Source organism: Bos grunniens, chromosome 10 (assembly GCF_055505025.1).
Source record: "Bos grunniens cultivar Pamir isolate PY7600 chromosome 10, Bosgru_T2T1.0, whole genome shotgun sequence".
Taxonomy (NCBI): Eukaryota; Metazoa; Chordata; class Mammalia; order Artiodactyla; family Bovidae; genus Bos; species Bos grunniens.
The window spans coordinates 55283609-55299162 of NC_141174.1; the positions used below are offsets into that span (position 1 = coordinate 55283609).

Below are 15554 nucleotides of genomic sequence, written 5' to 3' on the forward strand. Positions count from 1 at the left end.
AATTAAGAGTGACTCAGTCACTGATCTTCTACCACAATTATGATCTTATCATTAAAAAAAGAATACATAACTCATAGGAAAAAATATTTTTTAAAACAGTAACTCCAAAAAGCTAAAATAGAAAACAAACTGCTTTAAAGAATATATGATTTTCTAAAAGCAAATTGATTGTTTTTTAATCTATTTGGCTCTACCAGGTCTTAGTTGCAGCATGCAGGATATCTAGCTCTCTGACCGGGGATCAAACCCAACCCCCTGCATTGGGAGCAGGGAGTCTTAACCACTGGACCATCAGGGAAATCCCAAAGTGAAATTTTTTTTAAAAAACTCACTTTTTATTCAAAAGAATTTGTTTTCGTTGCTTCAAAACACTGCTACTGCTGCTAAGTCGCTTTAGTCGTGCCCGACTCTGTGTGACCCCACAGACGGCAGCCTACCAGGCTCCACCGCCCTTGGGATTCTCCAGGCAAGAACACTGGAGTGGGTTGCCGTTTCCTTCTCCAATGCATGAAAGTGAAAAGTGAAAGTGAAGTCGCTCAGTCGTGTCCGACTCTTAGCGACCCCATGAACTATAGCCTACCAGGCTCCTCCGTCCACGGGATTTCCCAGGCAAGAGTACTGGAGTGGGTTGCCATTGCCTTCTCCTTCAAAACACTAAGTGGACATAAAAATTATTAAAAGGAAGAATCAATATTTAATAGATTCTCCCACGTCTCCAAGATAAAATCTGAAACTCATTTCTCTCATTTTCTTTTTATTGTTTCCTAAAACAAAATTCTTCCTCTATTTGACTACCTTAGTGTGGCTCCAGAGTACTCAGCATCTCTCCTTATATTTCACATTCTTTCTGAGCCCTGCATTAAATGATAGTCTGGTTTGTTCAGAATCCTGTTGGTTCTTCGTCAATTAAAGTTCCCTCATCTACAGCATTCCCTCCTTTAGAAATAATCTGGATGTGATACAGTAAGTTAAAATAAGAGCATTATTATCCTGAATCATAAACACTGAGTATGAAAAGACATTTATGAGGTTAATTTTTAACTTGTAATGGTTCCTCAAAGGATACTTAGACTTCCAGAGTAGGTTATTTCCAAATAGGATGTAGTCTTTTGATAGAATTTCTTACCTTAAATGTTTGTTCAGTTTTTTCAAAGGTAGTTTGAAAACTGGGTCCATTCTTATCAGCCTAAAAAAAAAAAAATGTTCTAAGGAAGGAATTAAGACCAAAGTAAACAAATCATTTACTTATAGTCATTAATTTATTTATATTCAGTTACAGCTGTATTTTTAAATACATTATATATTTAATTTTATCATTATTTTAAAGTTACATCCAAATCCATTTATTATAAGAGTACAAATTTGTCCTCCTTTAAACAGAGGAGAGCATGGCATCACTCACTTTTGGGAAATGGCTAGGGATCAGAAGGATAAACTATGAAGGCTAGAAGGTTTCAAGGTAGTCTAGCCCATCTATTAGAAGGTGAAAGAAAGGGAAAGTCACTCAGTGGTGTCCGACTCTTTGCAACCCTATGGTCTATACAGTCCACTGAATTCTCCAGGACAGAATACTGGAGTGGGTAGCCTTTCCCTTCTCCAGGGGATCCTCCCAACCCAGGGATTGAACCCAGGTCTCCCGCATTGCAGGTGGATTCTTTACCAGTTAAGCCACAAGGGAAGCCCAAGAATACTGGAGTGTGTAGCCTCTCTCTTCTCCAGGGGATCTTCCCAACCCAGGGACTGAACCGAGGTCTCCTGCATTGCAGGAGGATTCTTTACCAGCTGAGTCACAAGGGAAGCCCAGCCCATCTATTACCTAATGTTTAAATCCCATTAGAAAGTCTTCAATTTTAGGATATCTCCAGGAAAAGAAATCTCATTTCCTTAGAACTCCAAACTTTAGAGAACTTTGATTTAATGAGGTCTTCACACTGAATCAAAAACCCATCTCCCATCATAATTACCAACTGCTTCAAGTTCTGTCCCTCAGGAATACATAAATTCAAAGTTTTACCTCCTGTGAGAAGCCTTCTGGCTAGATCAGTATCTCTGCCTCCCCACTCCCACAGCGCTTTGTGTTCTTCCTTATTAAAGAATCAAACACATTATATTTTAATTATTGCTTACCTATCTCCCTACTGGTCTACATATTCCTTAAGAATAGAGAATGGTTTCATCTCTGTATCCCAAATGCGTAACAGAATCTGACACAAAAGACATTCAATAAATAGTTATTGAATGATCAAACAAATCAACTAATCTTGAATGAAACCAAATGCCATCAGTTCCTGCAGCATTCTTCATATAACATACTTTTGAGTCACTTTCAAACCCTGGCAGTTCTCTACTCAATCAAATCCAATTTGATTTGATTGGACTGCATCCCTTCTGAGGTAGGATACCCAGCCAAATATCACCTACACAAGCAATGAACGCAGGTGGACGAATGTCCCCCAGAAGACAGGAGGATTTATTTCATCCAGGCTTCCATCTTTGTAGACAAGAAGTCTGGCTTTGTAAAATCCTAGTCCTGTACTTGAGTGAAAGAGAAAGAAGGTGCACAAATGGAAAGAGAAACAGTAGATATCCCTGTGATTCAAAGCCATGGCACAAAACAACTGCCTTTAATAATCTACTCTCATCTTTTCCCTCCCAGAGGATAGCTTAGAGTATTAAAATAAATACATAAACATTCTATGACCCTTACCTTAATGTACTCCACTTTTAAAAGATCTAACCCAGGTTTGTCAGAAGAGCTAATCAAGTGAAGTGGCTTCTTTTTAGATCCTGGATTAAAGAAAAAGAAAAAAAAAAGTATTTCAAATAAACTGCTAACAGGTACTACCAGATATCCTCTATAACCTCATGAAGATATACCAGTCACTGCCTCCGGAAGCCAGGGAGGGAGACGTGATTTATCCACTGTTTTATCCATCTTTTATTATTTGCAGTCTTATAACTCCTGTTTATGAGATAGCTTAGAATTTTCCACTGGAATAATCTTCTCTAAGGGAAATAATAGCCTAGGAAATTACTGTGGATTCATTCCTTCATTCCTCAAACATCCAGTGAGTACACAAGATGTACCCTGGAATGAATAAACCATAAAAGCTACTGAGAGAATTAATTTTATGTCCCATCGTTTTAATTTTTATAACCTGATGCTGTTTCTGATATACAAACACTACTGAATTGAAAGAAAAAGGATTTCAATATTATAAGACCAGAGATAAATTCTAAATTTTGCCATTCATAAAATGCATAATCTTAAATAAGCCACTTAATCTCTCTCTATTTAACCTTCCTTTGTTAAATGGGAGTAATACGCCCTATATAATGGGGATTTATACAGACTCTCTGAGGCAGAAGATCATAGTAGTAGTTAAGAATATAGACCCTAGGGCCAGATTTCTAGGGTTTTAATCATGGTTCAGCCACTACCTAGCAGTGTGATCTTGGGTAAATTATGTAACCAATTTACAACTTCATTTCCTCTTGTGAAAGCTAGAGATAATACCATTGCCTATCTCATAGCATTGTTATAAGAGTTAAATGAGTTACTATTTATAAGATGCTTAGAACACTTCTAGCTATTATTTATTATAAATTATTACTAAATAAATATAAGTGTTTCATATACTCAAAAGTGATAATAAAGCTGTTATTGTCTATTATTTCTACTTTTATGGTTATTACCTTGAATTTCATGGTAATCCAAGCTGATTTTCTTTAAATAAGACACTGCAGTTAAATCAAATGTTCTCATTGTAGCCTCTGTTCCTAACTGAGTAACATTAAACACTAGAATTGTATCTTCTTCCTTCTGTTGTTTGGTAAATTCCAGAATCACCTAAAACAATCAGGATAGCCAAAGAAAGTACTCTGAATCATACTTAAAAACACAAAATCCTTCTTCATATATATCATCAAGACAATAATAGAAATTTTGCTTATACTCTTCTATTACAATCAAGCTATTTACCATGATTGCATGTTATCATCTTAAACTCTATGAGAATATAACTACATCTATCTAGAAATTGTGATGAAATTTTATAACCTTATTGATTTACTCTTTTAATTTAGTAAACATAGAACTACATGAATTCTTCCTTAATACAATTTTCTAAAACCTATACCTCAAAACTAAAAGTCATGTTTGGTGATAAAAGAATCATCACCATTAATGTAAAAAGTAAGACAAGGATGTTTACTATTACACTACTATTCAGATTTACTGCAGAAATGACAGTCAGTATATTTAGCCAACAAAATAAAACATATATGTTTTTAAAAACATGCAAGCTCTTTGATATCCATCAAAAGATGGAGGTCTTTGTCCCCTCCCTTAGAATTTGGGCAGGGTTATAACTGCTTCAATCAATAGAGTACAGAGTTCCATAAGGATTTCCAAAGTCAAAAAGGCCATGAAACGTCAACCTAGGCTTTCTCATTCTGGGGGAAGCTAGTTGCCAGATAAAAAGTTCAACTGCCCTGAAGCTGCCATGCTCAGGAGGCCAAGAGTTGGCGCTGTGGTCAACAATCCCAGCTGAGCCCCAGTCAAGGTCCAGTACCCACTGCCAGCCTCATGACTGAGCCATCTCTGGAAGCCCTCTGAGTGTTCATTCAGGTCACTGCTACTCCAGTCAAATCTGACCAAGAGCACATGAAAGACCACATGCAAAAATTACTAAATGGGCTCTTCCAGAATTCCCAACCCACAAAACTATTAGCAAGATAAAATAATTGTTTTGGACTACTACATGTTGGGAAAACCTATAAGCCAGCCATAGTAACTAGAATAATACAAATGCCAGGGAAAAAGCAAAAGCTAATATTATCAGCTGTGATATAAACATATATCTAAGAAAATCAGAGTGTCAACTGAAAAACAGAAACAGTAAAACAGTCCTGTAAGATAATTCAATACACAACTGAGATCCAAAAATGTCAAATAAATCAGTAATTTAAATGAAAGCATTGTAGTGGATTCATTTTGATATATGGCAAAACCAATACAATATTGTAAAGTTAAAAAATAAAAGAAAAAAAAACAAATAAAATTAAAATAAAAAAATAAATGAAAGCATTCAAATCATATAATAATAAATAAAATCATGGGTAAATATTTTTGTTATTGTTCAGCTGCTCAGTAGTATCCAATTCTTTGTACTCCATGGACTGCAACACACCAGACTTCCCCTTCCTACACTACCTCCCAGAGTTTGCTCAAACTCATGTCTATTGAGGCAATGATGCCATCCAATCATCTCATCCTGTCTCCCCCTTTTCCTTCTGCACTAAATTTTTACAGCATCAGGGTCTTTTCCAATGAGTCAGCTCTTCACATCAAGTGGCCAAAGTACTGGAGCTCCAGTTTCAGCATCAGTCCTTCAAATGAATATTCCAATGAATATTCAGGAAATGAGTATTCCTTTTAGGATTCACTGGTTTGTTCTCCTTGCTGTCCAAAGGACTCTCAAGAGTCTTCTCCAGCACCACAGTTCAAAAGCATCAATTCTGTGGCGCTTAGCCTTCCTTATGGTCCAACTCTCACACCCATACATGGCCACTGGAAAAACCACAGCTTTGACTAGATGGACCTTTGTCAGCAAAGTGATATTTCTGCTTGTTTAATACACTATTAAGGTTTGTCATAGCTTTTCTTCCAAGAAGCAAGCGTCTTTTAATTTCATAGCTAAATTTACTGTCCACACTGATTTTGGAGCCTAGGAACATGGGCTGATTCCATTGTTCCACCATCCATTTGCCATGAAGTGATGGGACCAGATGCCATGATCTTAGCTTTCTGAATGCTGAGTTTTAAGCCAGGTGTTTAACTTTCACCTTCATCAAGAAGGTCTTTAGTTCGTCTTTACTTTCTGTCATTAGGGTGATGTCATCTGCGTGTCTGAGGTTATTAATATTTCTCCCAGCAATCTTGATTCCAGCTTGTGCTTCATCCAGCCCAGCATTTCTCATGATGTACTCTGCATATAAGTTAAATAAGCAGGGTGACAATATATAGCCTTGATGTACTCCTTTCCCGATTTGGAACCAGTCCATTGTTCCATGTTCATGTTGCTTCTTGACCTGAATACAGGTTTCTCAGGAACCAGGTAAGGTGGTCTGGTATTCCCATCTCCTGAAGAATTTTCCAGTTTGTTGTGATCCACACAGTCAAAGGCTTTAGCATAGTCAATGAAGCAGAAACAGATATTTTTATGGAATTCCCTTGCTTTTTCTATGATCCAACAAATGTTGGCAATTTGATCTCTGGTTCCTCTGCCTTTTCTATATCTAGCTTGTACATCTGTAAGTTCTTGGTTCACACACTATTGAAGCCTAGCTTGAAGGGTTTTGAGCATTACCCTACTAGCATGTGAAACGAGCACAACTGTGCGGTAGTTTGGACATTCTTTGGCATTGCCCTTCTTTGGGACTAAAATGCTAAACACACCCTAAAACTAGAATATAAAGAAAAAAATTAGATAAATTTCACTATATAAATATTTAAAAATTTGGAATGGCATAAAAAAAAGGTCAAACTGGGAAAAATATTTCAAATGACACTACTATTTTTTCTTAGATGATTTTGATTGTTTATCACTTTAGTTCATTAATACTTTAAAAAATATTTATTGAGCTTCATCTTCCATGTATAAGAGAGTGTCAGCCAATTAGAACATCAAAATAACCAGGACAGACAAGGTCCTTGTCTTCATGAAGCTTGCACTCTAGGGACATTGCTGCTGCTAAGTCACTTCAGTCATGTCCGACTCTGTGCGACCACACAGATGGCAGCCCACCAGGCTCCTCAGTCCCTGGGATTCTCCAGGCAAGAACACTGGAGTGGGTTGTTGCCATTTCCTTCTCCAATGCATGAAAGCGAAAGTGAAGTCGCTCAGTCGTGTCCGACTCTTAGCGACCCCATGGACTGGAGCCTACCAGGCTCCTCCATCCATGGGATTTTCCAGGCAAGAGTACTGGAGTGGGGTGCCACTGCCTTCTCTGCTAGGGACGTTAGGGGAAAGCAAAGGTTACTCTCCTATGTTGGGTGGTCAGGCCTTTCTAGTAAGTTACCATTTCTGAAGGAAGTAAAGAATCAAGTCATACAGGAAGAGTTTTCCAGGCAAAGGAAACAGCAAGCACAAAGAATATGTGCTGGTGCATATAAGAAACAAAAAAAGCACGCATAAGCTCCACATGGCAAGAAATCTGCTCACTGCTGTAGCTCTATTATTTAAAATGATGCCTGGTATTTGTTGACATTGATAAATATTTATTGAAGGAATGAATGAAATGTGGCTGGAGCAGAATGAACAAGGCAGAAGAGAACTGCAGATGAAGCCAAAGAAGTCACATGGTGTGATTGTAGATCATGTAAAACACTGTAGCCATGGGAAGAATTTAGCCCTTTACTGTGAGTGAGATGGAAAGCCTCTATCGGGGTATGAGCAAAGCATGATCTGACTTTCCCTATCAAAGGATCACTCCAGGTACTGTGCAGAGAACAGAGTACACGATAGAAGCAGGGAGACAGTTAAGAGCCTTCTGCGATAGTCCAATGGAACAGAAGGGAAATCATTTGAGAATCTTATGAAGGTAAAGTCAAGGGGTTTTCTAATATGTTAGATGGAAATATGAGAGACAGGTAATTCAAAGGCTGAACATGGAGAATACATCTTTCTTCAAACAAATCCCAATAATAGGTATACAACAGTCACTAAGAAACATCTCCTTTTTATACCTTTTCTGTTTTATTCCAAAGCAATAGATTTTCATTTAAAATTCCTTAGTACATAAAAAGCAAAGAGGCAAAAACGAAAATGAAAAACTATAATCTCACCATGCAAAGAGGAACACTATCATTTATTTTAAAAAGGTGTGTTTGCACGTGTTTAATTTCTAAATGGAATTATATCCTTGGAACTGTAACCTGTTTTTTTCCCCCAAATAAAAATATGCTGTGAACATCGCTCCATGTCAATGTTTCCTTTTATTATTACATGACTTAATGACTGTAAAGACAATGCTGCAAATTTAGAGTGAGTGAAGTCGCTCAGTCATGTCTGACTCTTTGCGACCCCGTGAACTGTAGCCTACCAGGCTCCTCCATCCATGGGATTTTCCAGGCAAGAATACCGGAGTGGGTTGCCATTTCCTTCTCCAGGAGATCTTCCCGACCCAGGGATTGAACCCAGGTCTCCCGCATTGTAGGCAGATGCTTTACTGTCTGAGCCAGCTGCAATTTTAGGTTGCTTGCATTTTTCTAAATTATAAGCATGAAAATAAACTATATTCTTTAGATTAAAAATTGAAAAAACTGAAGTAAATATGTCACAAATTTTCTACAGAAAAGAAAATCCTAATTGAGAGTCTCAAGCTTTTCCTAGATCAGATATACTGTAGATCACACATATCAGTTTTTACAAAATAACATTTTATTTCCTTAGAACTATGTGTCTATGTGTGTGTATATACACATGCATGCATTTGTGGTAGTAGGGAAGATAGAATACCATATTTTAAATATATTTAATGTTCGGGTCTAGCAAGAGACTTGTTTATAAGGACAGCAGTAACAAGAATATATTTATGGACAAACAAATACACATACCTCTTTAACTTCAAACTTTAGTAGAAGATTAATGAGCTCCTCATTTGGGGCCTCAGGAGCTTTTTTCACATCTGACGCTTTCGTACTTTTACTAGGCTGTATGTCTCCATCCTCAGCATCAAAATACTCATCATCAGATTCTAAAGGAAGAAAACTGACTTGAGAGAATGTCCATCGAAAACTGCGTAAAACACTCAAACTGAAATAGCTCAGAAGTAAACTTCATTTATTAGACAAAGCCTTCATATTCAGAATCATAATACAGCTTCTTTCTAAGTCCCACAAAGTAACTCAACCTGGCATGAGATAATCATATATAAAATTAAATTGCCTTTCTATTTCCTTCTTCAACATTTCTGATTGCTTTTCACTTCAGCTTATTCATTCACTTTTCAATAAAATATTTATTGGATATCATCTATCACATATCAGTCTGTTCTAGCCACTAAGGATACTAGAGTGACCAGGACAGACATTATCCTTGCCTTCATCAAGTTTACATTCCAGTTCTAAATCAAAAAAGATCAGTTAGACCAGAGATAAAGAAAAGACTCAAGTAGAGATCAGGGCCAAAAAAAAGGAGCTTATTTAGAATCTTAAACACTGTCAATCACAAAAACACTTTCATACAAACAAAGAAACTCAGCCATAAATAAAAATAAATGATTTAAAGTCTCACTGTTGGTTAGTAGCACAACTAGAAATAAAACCAGTCAAATACTACAACACTTTCACAATTCTTTTGTCAAAATTGTATTTCAATATACTAATTGATAGGTTTTGTTTAATAAAGAACATTTTACTCTCCTTACCTGATTCAATGCCATCCAGCAACAAAGGCGTACCAAGTAGGCCTTTTGTTCTAGTTGATATAATAGGAATTGAGGATACCTAGAAAATAATACAAAAAGTTTTCTAAACATACTAATTTGCAAATGTACATAAATGAGATAAATACTTAAAAAGTAATAGTGAGTGAGAGCTGCAAAGACACATATACAGCACACAAATCTTCCAACAAAGCACACTTCACAATCAACTAACTAATGGTTGGCTGGAGTTTACTTATTATTAAGACTACCACTTGCATTTAAAAGGGCAGAATCATGTATAACTAGTAGGTAAGTTTGCTTATTATTGTGTCATTCAGTTGCTGTCTGTTACAATAGTAACCCTACATCTTCTCCAAGGTTTCTGGAAAATAGTATCAATATTAGTTGGCTATCTCAAACTTCATTTCAAAATACATGGAAGCCCGACATATATTTTATGTTATAAAGATCAATTCCAAGTAAAGTGATCTAGGACTTTTAAGTCTAACACATATGAACACTTTATAATGATCATTATGTTTGGCAATATTTTAAAGATTTCTATGTCTCCAGTTCACTTCAGTCTTTCAGTTGTGTCCGACTCTTTGTGACCCCATGGACTGCAGTACACCAGGCTTCCCTGTCCATCACCAACTCCTGGAGCTTATTCAAACTCATGTCCATCGAGTCGGTGATGCCATCCAACCATCTTATCCTCTGTCATCCCCTTCTCCTCCTGCCTTCAATCTTTCCCAGAATCAGGGTCTATTCAAATGAGTCAGTTCTCATCAGGTGGTCAAAGTATTGGAGTTTCAGCTTCAGCATCAGTCCTTCCACTGAATATTCAGGACTCATTTCCTTTAGGATTGACTGGTTGGATCGCCTTGCAGTCCAAGGGACTCTCAAGAGTCTTCTCCAACACCACAGTTCAAAAGCATCAATTCTTCAGTGCTCAGCTTTCTTTATAGTCCAACTCTCACATACATTCATGACTAGTAAAAACCACAGCTTTGACTAGCTGGACCTTTGTTGGTAAACTAATGTCTCTGCTTTTTAATATGCTGTCTAGGTTGGTCGTAACTTTTCTTCCAAGGAGCAAGCTTTTTTTAATTTTACGGCTGCAATCAATCATCTGCAGTGATTTTGGAGCGCAAAAAGATAAAGTCTGTCACTGTTTCCACTGTTTCCTCATCTATTTGCCATGAAGTGATGGGACCAGATGCCACAATATTAGTTTTCTGAATGTTGAGTTTTAAGCCAACTTTTTCACTCTCCTCTTTCACTTTCATCAAGAGGCTCTTTAGTTTTTCTTCACTTTCTGCCATAAAGGTGGTGTCATCTGCATATCTGAGGTTATTGATATTTCTCCCAGAAATCTTGATTCCAGCTTCTGCTTCATCCAGCCTAGCATTTCTCATGATGTGCTCTGCATATAAGTTAAACAAGCAGGGTGACAATATACAGCCTCGACGTACTCCTTTCCCAATTTGGAAACAGTCTGTTGTTCCATGTCCAGTTCTAACTGTTGCTTCTTGGCCTACATACAGATTTCTCAGGAGGCAGGTCAGGTGGTATGGTATTCCCATCTCTTTCAGAATTTTCCAGTTTGTTGTGATCCGCACGGTCAAAGGCTGGCATAGTCAATAAAGCAGAAGTAGATGTTTTTCTGGAATTCTCTTGCTTTTTTGATGACCCAATGGATGCTGGCAATTTGATCTCTGGCTCCTCTGCCTTTTCTAAATCTAGCTTGAACATCTGGAAGTTCATGGTTCACGTACTGTTGACGCGTGGCTTGGAGAATTTTGAGCATTACTTTGCTAGAGTGTGAGATGAGTGCAATTGTGCAGTAGTCTGAGCATTCTTTGGCATTACCTTTCTTTGGGATTGAAATGAAAACTGACCTTTTCCAGTCCTGTGGCCAGTGCGGAGTTTTCCAAATTTGCTGGCATGCTGAGTGCAGCACTTTCACAACATCATCTTTTACAATTTAAAATAGCTGAACAGGAATTTCATCACCTCCACCAGCTTTGTTCCTAGTGATGCTTCCTAAGGCCCACTTGACTTCACCTTCCAAGATGTCTGGCTCTAGGTGAGTGATCACACCATCGTGGTTATCTGGGTCATGAAGATCTTTTTTATATTGTTCTTCTATGTATTGTTGCCACTTCTTCTTATGATCTGCTTCTCTTAGGTCCATACCATTTCTGTGCTTTATTGCACCCAATTTTGCATGAAATTTTCCCTTGATATCTCTAATTTTCCTGAAGTGATCTCTAGTCTTTCCCATTCTATTGTTTTCCTCTATTTCTTTGCACTGATCACTGAGGAAGGCTTTCTTATCTTTCTTGCTATTCTTTGGAACGCTGCATTCAAATGGGTATATCTTTCCTTTTCTCCTTTGCCTTTCACGTCTTTTCTTTTCTCAGCAATTTGTAAGGCCTCAGACAACCATGTCTGGTTTCTACGTCTACTTTTACTTAAAACACATTTCCTAAAAGTGAAGAACATTTTTCTTTTCATCTATGTATCTTTGTTTCCGTTATTCCCTACAAGAGACTTTATACCATCACTCCAAAACAGTAGCAACCAAAGGCTAGTCTTTATTTACTCAGTGTACAGAATCAACTACAATAAACCCCCCAAAAATATCACATAAATGAAACTGGCTGTAAACAATACTGAAAAACAAAACAGCTCACAAAAAGATGAAAAAAACTCACCATATATAAAGATGTAAAGATATTTAGAATTTTTATTATCTCTATTTACCTGTTTCTCTGGAGACTGTGCAGATGATTTCTGTGGCAAGGGTATACTGTTAATCAAACATAGCACATCTTTCATCTTCTGGTCAGAAATTCTCACATGCATCAAAGGAAGCCCTCCGGATACTTTAAATCTAAAAACATAATTAATTAAACTCTAAGGTTTCAAGGTCCAGCTTCTCTATACTATGGAAGAGGGAAGGGAGTGGAGAGGAGATTACCTTGTGGGGTCAAAGTTACCTTGGATATGTTTTAATATAATTACATTAATGTCTCAACACTGTCAGGGAATAGGAAGTTCTATGTAAGCCAAGTTTTGTATCCTTCTTAAGCAGCTAAACTATCTTAAGCAAAACTTATTTTTTAGGAAGATATTGTAAACACAAATTGTCTATGTTTTAAAACCTAAAACACTGTATATAACTTATTTGCTGGTGTTAAAGATTTGTCATTCTAAACATCAAAGAGTACCCACCCCATCATTCTCTACCTTCTTACCTCCCTTTAATTAATTTTATAGCATTTGTCAGCACCTGACATAGTATTAAACTTCCCCCAGAAAGAAAACTCCAGGCCCAAGAGGTTTCACTGGCAAATTCTACCAAATGTTTAAGGAGGAAAAAAACACCAATTCTACACAACTTCCCTCCCTGAGGCCTGATACACTGATGCCAAAACAAGAAACTAAGGCACAGGTCAACAGCCCTCATAAACAGAGATGTAAGGTTTTAAAACTTCATGACAAAATTTTAGCAAGCAATTCCAACATTTTAAAAGAATAATACATTACTAAAACAGGTTTATCTAGTAATGAATGGCTGGTTTAACATCCAACTGATAAAGAGTACCAATGAACTACTGATATACCCAACACAAATAAATCTCAAATCAATTATAATGAAAGAAGTCAAAAAAAGAACTGAAATTGTATGATTTTATTTATATAAAAGTCTAGAAAACTCCAACAAACTGGGAGTGTCAGAAAGCAGATCAGTGTTTCCTGGAGACCGAGGGGAGAGAAGCTAGCAGGAAGGGATGTGAGGGAGCGAATTCAAAGCAGCACAAAGACTTCTGAGGATGATGGGCGTGTTCATGATCTTGACCATGGAGACGGTTCCATAGAAAAATACTTACATCAAAACTTATCAAAAAGTACGTTTCAAACAGATGCAGCTTATTGAATGTCAATGAGACTTCAATAAGACCGTTCTTAAAAAGGCAACAAAAATATATCATAATTATTTACTTAAATTCAAAATTCAGTTTCTACTTTCCATTCCCTTATTCTCAAGATTTCTATGGCTTCATAATCAAAACAGCTTGTAATTTTTAAAGATTTTCTTTTTTAATATAGAACCTTGAATTTGATCCATCCAAAAACACATGGTATACATACTGTTGATTCACTTTGCTGCACAGTAGAAACTAACACAACGTTGTAAAGCAACCATACTCCAATAAAAATTAATAAAATAAAAAATGGATAACCAACTTTTACAGGATGTGAAAGCCCAAATGCTTCTGAAACAAGAGAGGTGATATATAATTCCAATAAACATTTTCTTAAAAACGTATTTCTGCTATAAGACAATCATTATTTTTTGTGCCCTTTAGAAACCTAGCTGTGGTTTCTTAAAATTCAGTAACTGATGCAGAATTATTTCACCTTGTTGATTTTATAATATAAAGGAAACTCATACATTACCTTGCCATTCTAATGTCTTTTTCCACCATTGCTTTGGCCAACTCAACGTGAATATCCATGGGTTGCAATATATGCATAGTAGATGGATGCTGAAATCGACACTCCTTCCAGTTTTCATCTTAAAAAAATGTTTACTTAAATCACTATTTTTATTTATTAAATAATTATTTTAGATTATCAGATGTTCTATGGAAAACTGATCAGAAATAATTTAGAAATATATTCAATAATACTGACTTTTACTTCTTTCAACATACAAGCTAAATGACCTATATTTTTTAATTGACAAAAGTCAAAGACTATGATATACAAATAATTCTAAATATTTATTTGAAGAATTTTTTTATAACATCTTACATTTTAAAGCTAACAGAGAAAACAATCTAGGAATTTACTGCCTTTGATTCCAGAATTAGAGATCAAGGCTGGGGAGCTGCAGGAAAAGAAAAAGGAGAAAATGGGGTAGGGGGAAGAACAAAGAAGTTTCTGGCAATTATTCTAAAGGAAAAATGAGTTTTATCAAGCAAGATTTTACGACAAGAAAAGAACAATAGTCACTTCTCTTCCAAATAAGAAGGTTGTAAAGACAAACTTCCAATGATTAACAGAACCCTACACATATCTTAATTGATGGCAATAAATAAACTTCTTTTATTGCTTATAATTCAAACAATTACTATTAAGTATATACAAAAGAAAAGGCAGCTTTAATGGTCTGTACAGGTACTTCTCTTCAAGAAATTAATATTCAGGCTCTATCTATAAGACTAAGTACAGCACTATGTATTTATATTTTAATAAATCTCAGCACTCCCACTATTGTATATACTCTGCACATAGAAGCCACATCCTTTCCTCCAATGACCTTCCACAGAGTGATATATACTCAAGGATATTTTGCAAATATTTATTGCTTCTAGATACTAAAGAAGTATAGAGAACCAGTGATCTTCATTTAAGCAGAAAACACCAAAGCTTTTGGAAAATAAGTTCACTACCTTTAAAGATTATATCCATACTTCTCAAGTATCAAATGTAATACTACTCAAAATAAAAACCAGGCTGATAGTAAAATATTTTAAAAATGAAGGCAGCAAGGAGAAACAACACTGAGACATCCCAAACACACTGGGATAGAGGAACGTGAGCTAAATGCAACTTCTATTTTGTGTTTTACGGGAGTTTTACGTCACATTTAAAAAAAAAATAGGCAGTGACTGGACTTAGATACCAACAGTACTAAGTACCGGAAGATGAACAGCCACCATCTCTATTTGGAATTGTGACAAAGATTTTCACTGGGGGGCTCCTATTTGGTTTTCTTAAGTGACCAGCAGCATACCTGTTCAAAACGTCATCAGGGATGATATACATGCGAACATACATATCCATTTACCAAAGCTATTCAACATAATTTCAAGGTCCTGAAAACTGAGCAACAGTTTACCTGCTCTTGCAAAGAGTAGCTGCACACTTTTTATTTCAACATCAAACTTGTCATATGCCTTATCCATTATTTCTTCCAGAGATGAATTACTGGTCTTCTGCAAACCTTGATCTTTACTGTTAAGCTAAAATGGAGAGAAAGCTTAATTTTTTAACAGAAAAATCTATATATCAACATAAGTTGTTTTCTTAAAGCCTAAATAAAA

The 15554-nt window shown here is 36.3% G+C and overlaps 1 protein-coding gene across 1 annotated transcript in view; it reads right to left on the reverse strand.

Annotated features, from left to right (window-relative positions):
• VPS13C (vacuolar protein sorting 13 homolog C) overlaps nt 1-15554 on the reverse strand; it is a 175869-nt gene that overhangs the window by 96848 nt on the left and 63467 nt on the right. The window contains exons 21-28 of the mRNA XM_086321316.1: nt 15350-15473; nt 13903-14020; nt 12202-12331; nt 9433-9511; nt 8621-8760; nt 3697-3850; nt 2708-2787; nt 1127-1186 (exon numbers count right to left, since the gene is read on the reverse strand). Coding sequence (XP_086177442.1) covers nt 1127-1186; nt 2708-2787; nt 3697-3850; nt 8621-8760; nt 9433-9511; nt 12202-12331; nt 13903-14020; nt 15350-15473 — 885 coding nt within the window. The remainder of the gene's footprint in view (nt 1-1126; nt 1187-2707; nt 2788-3696; nt 3851-8620; nt 8761-9432; nt 9512-12201; nt 12332-13902; nt 14021-15349; nt 15474-15554) is intronic.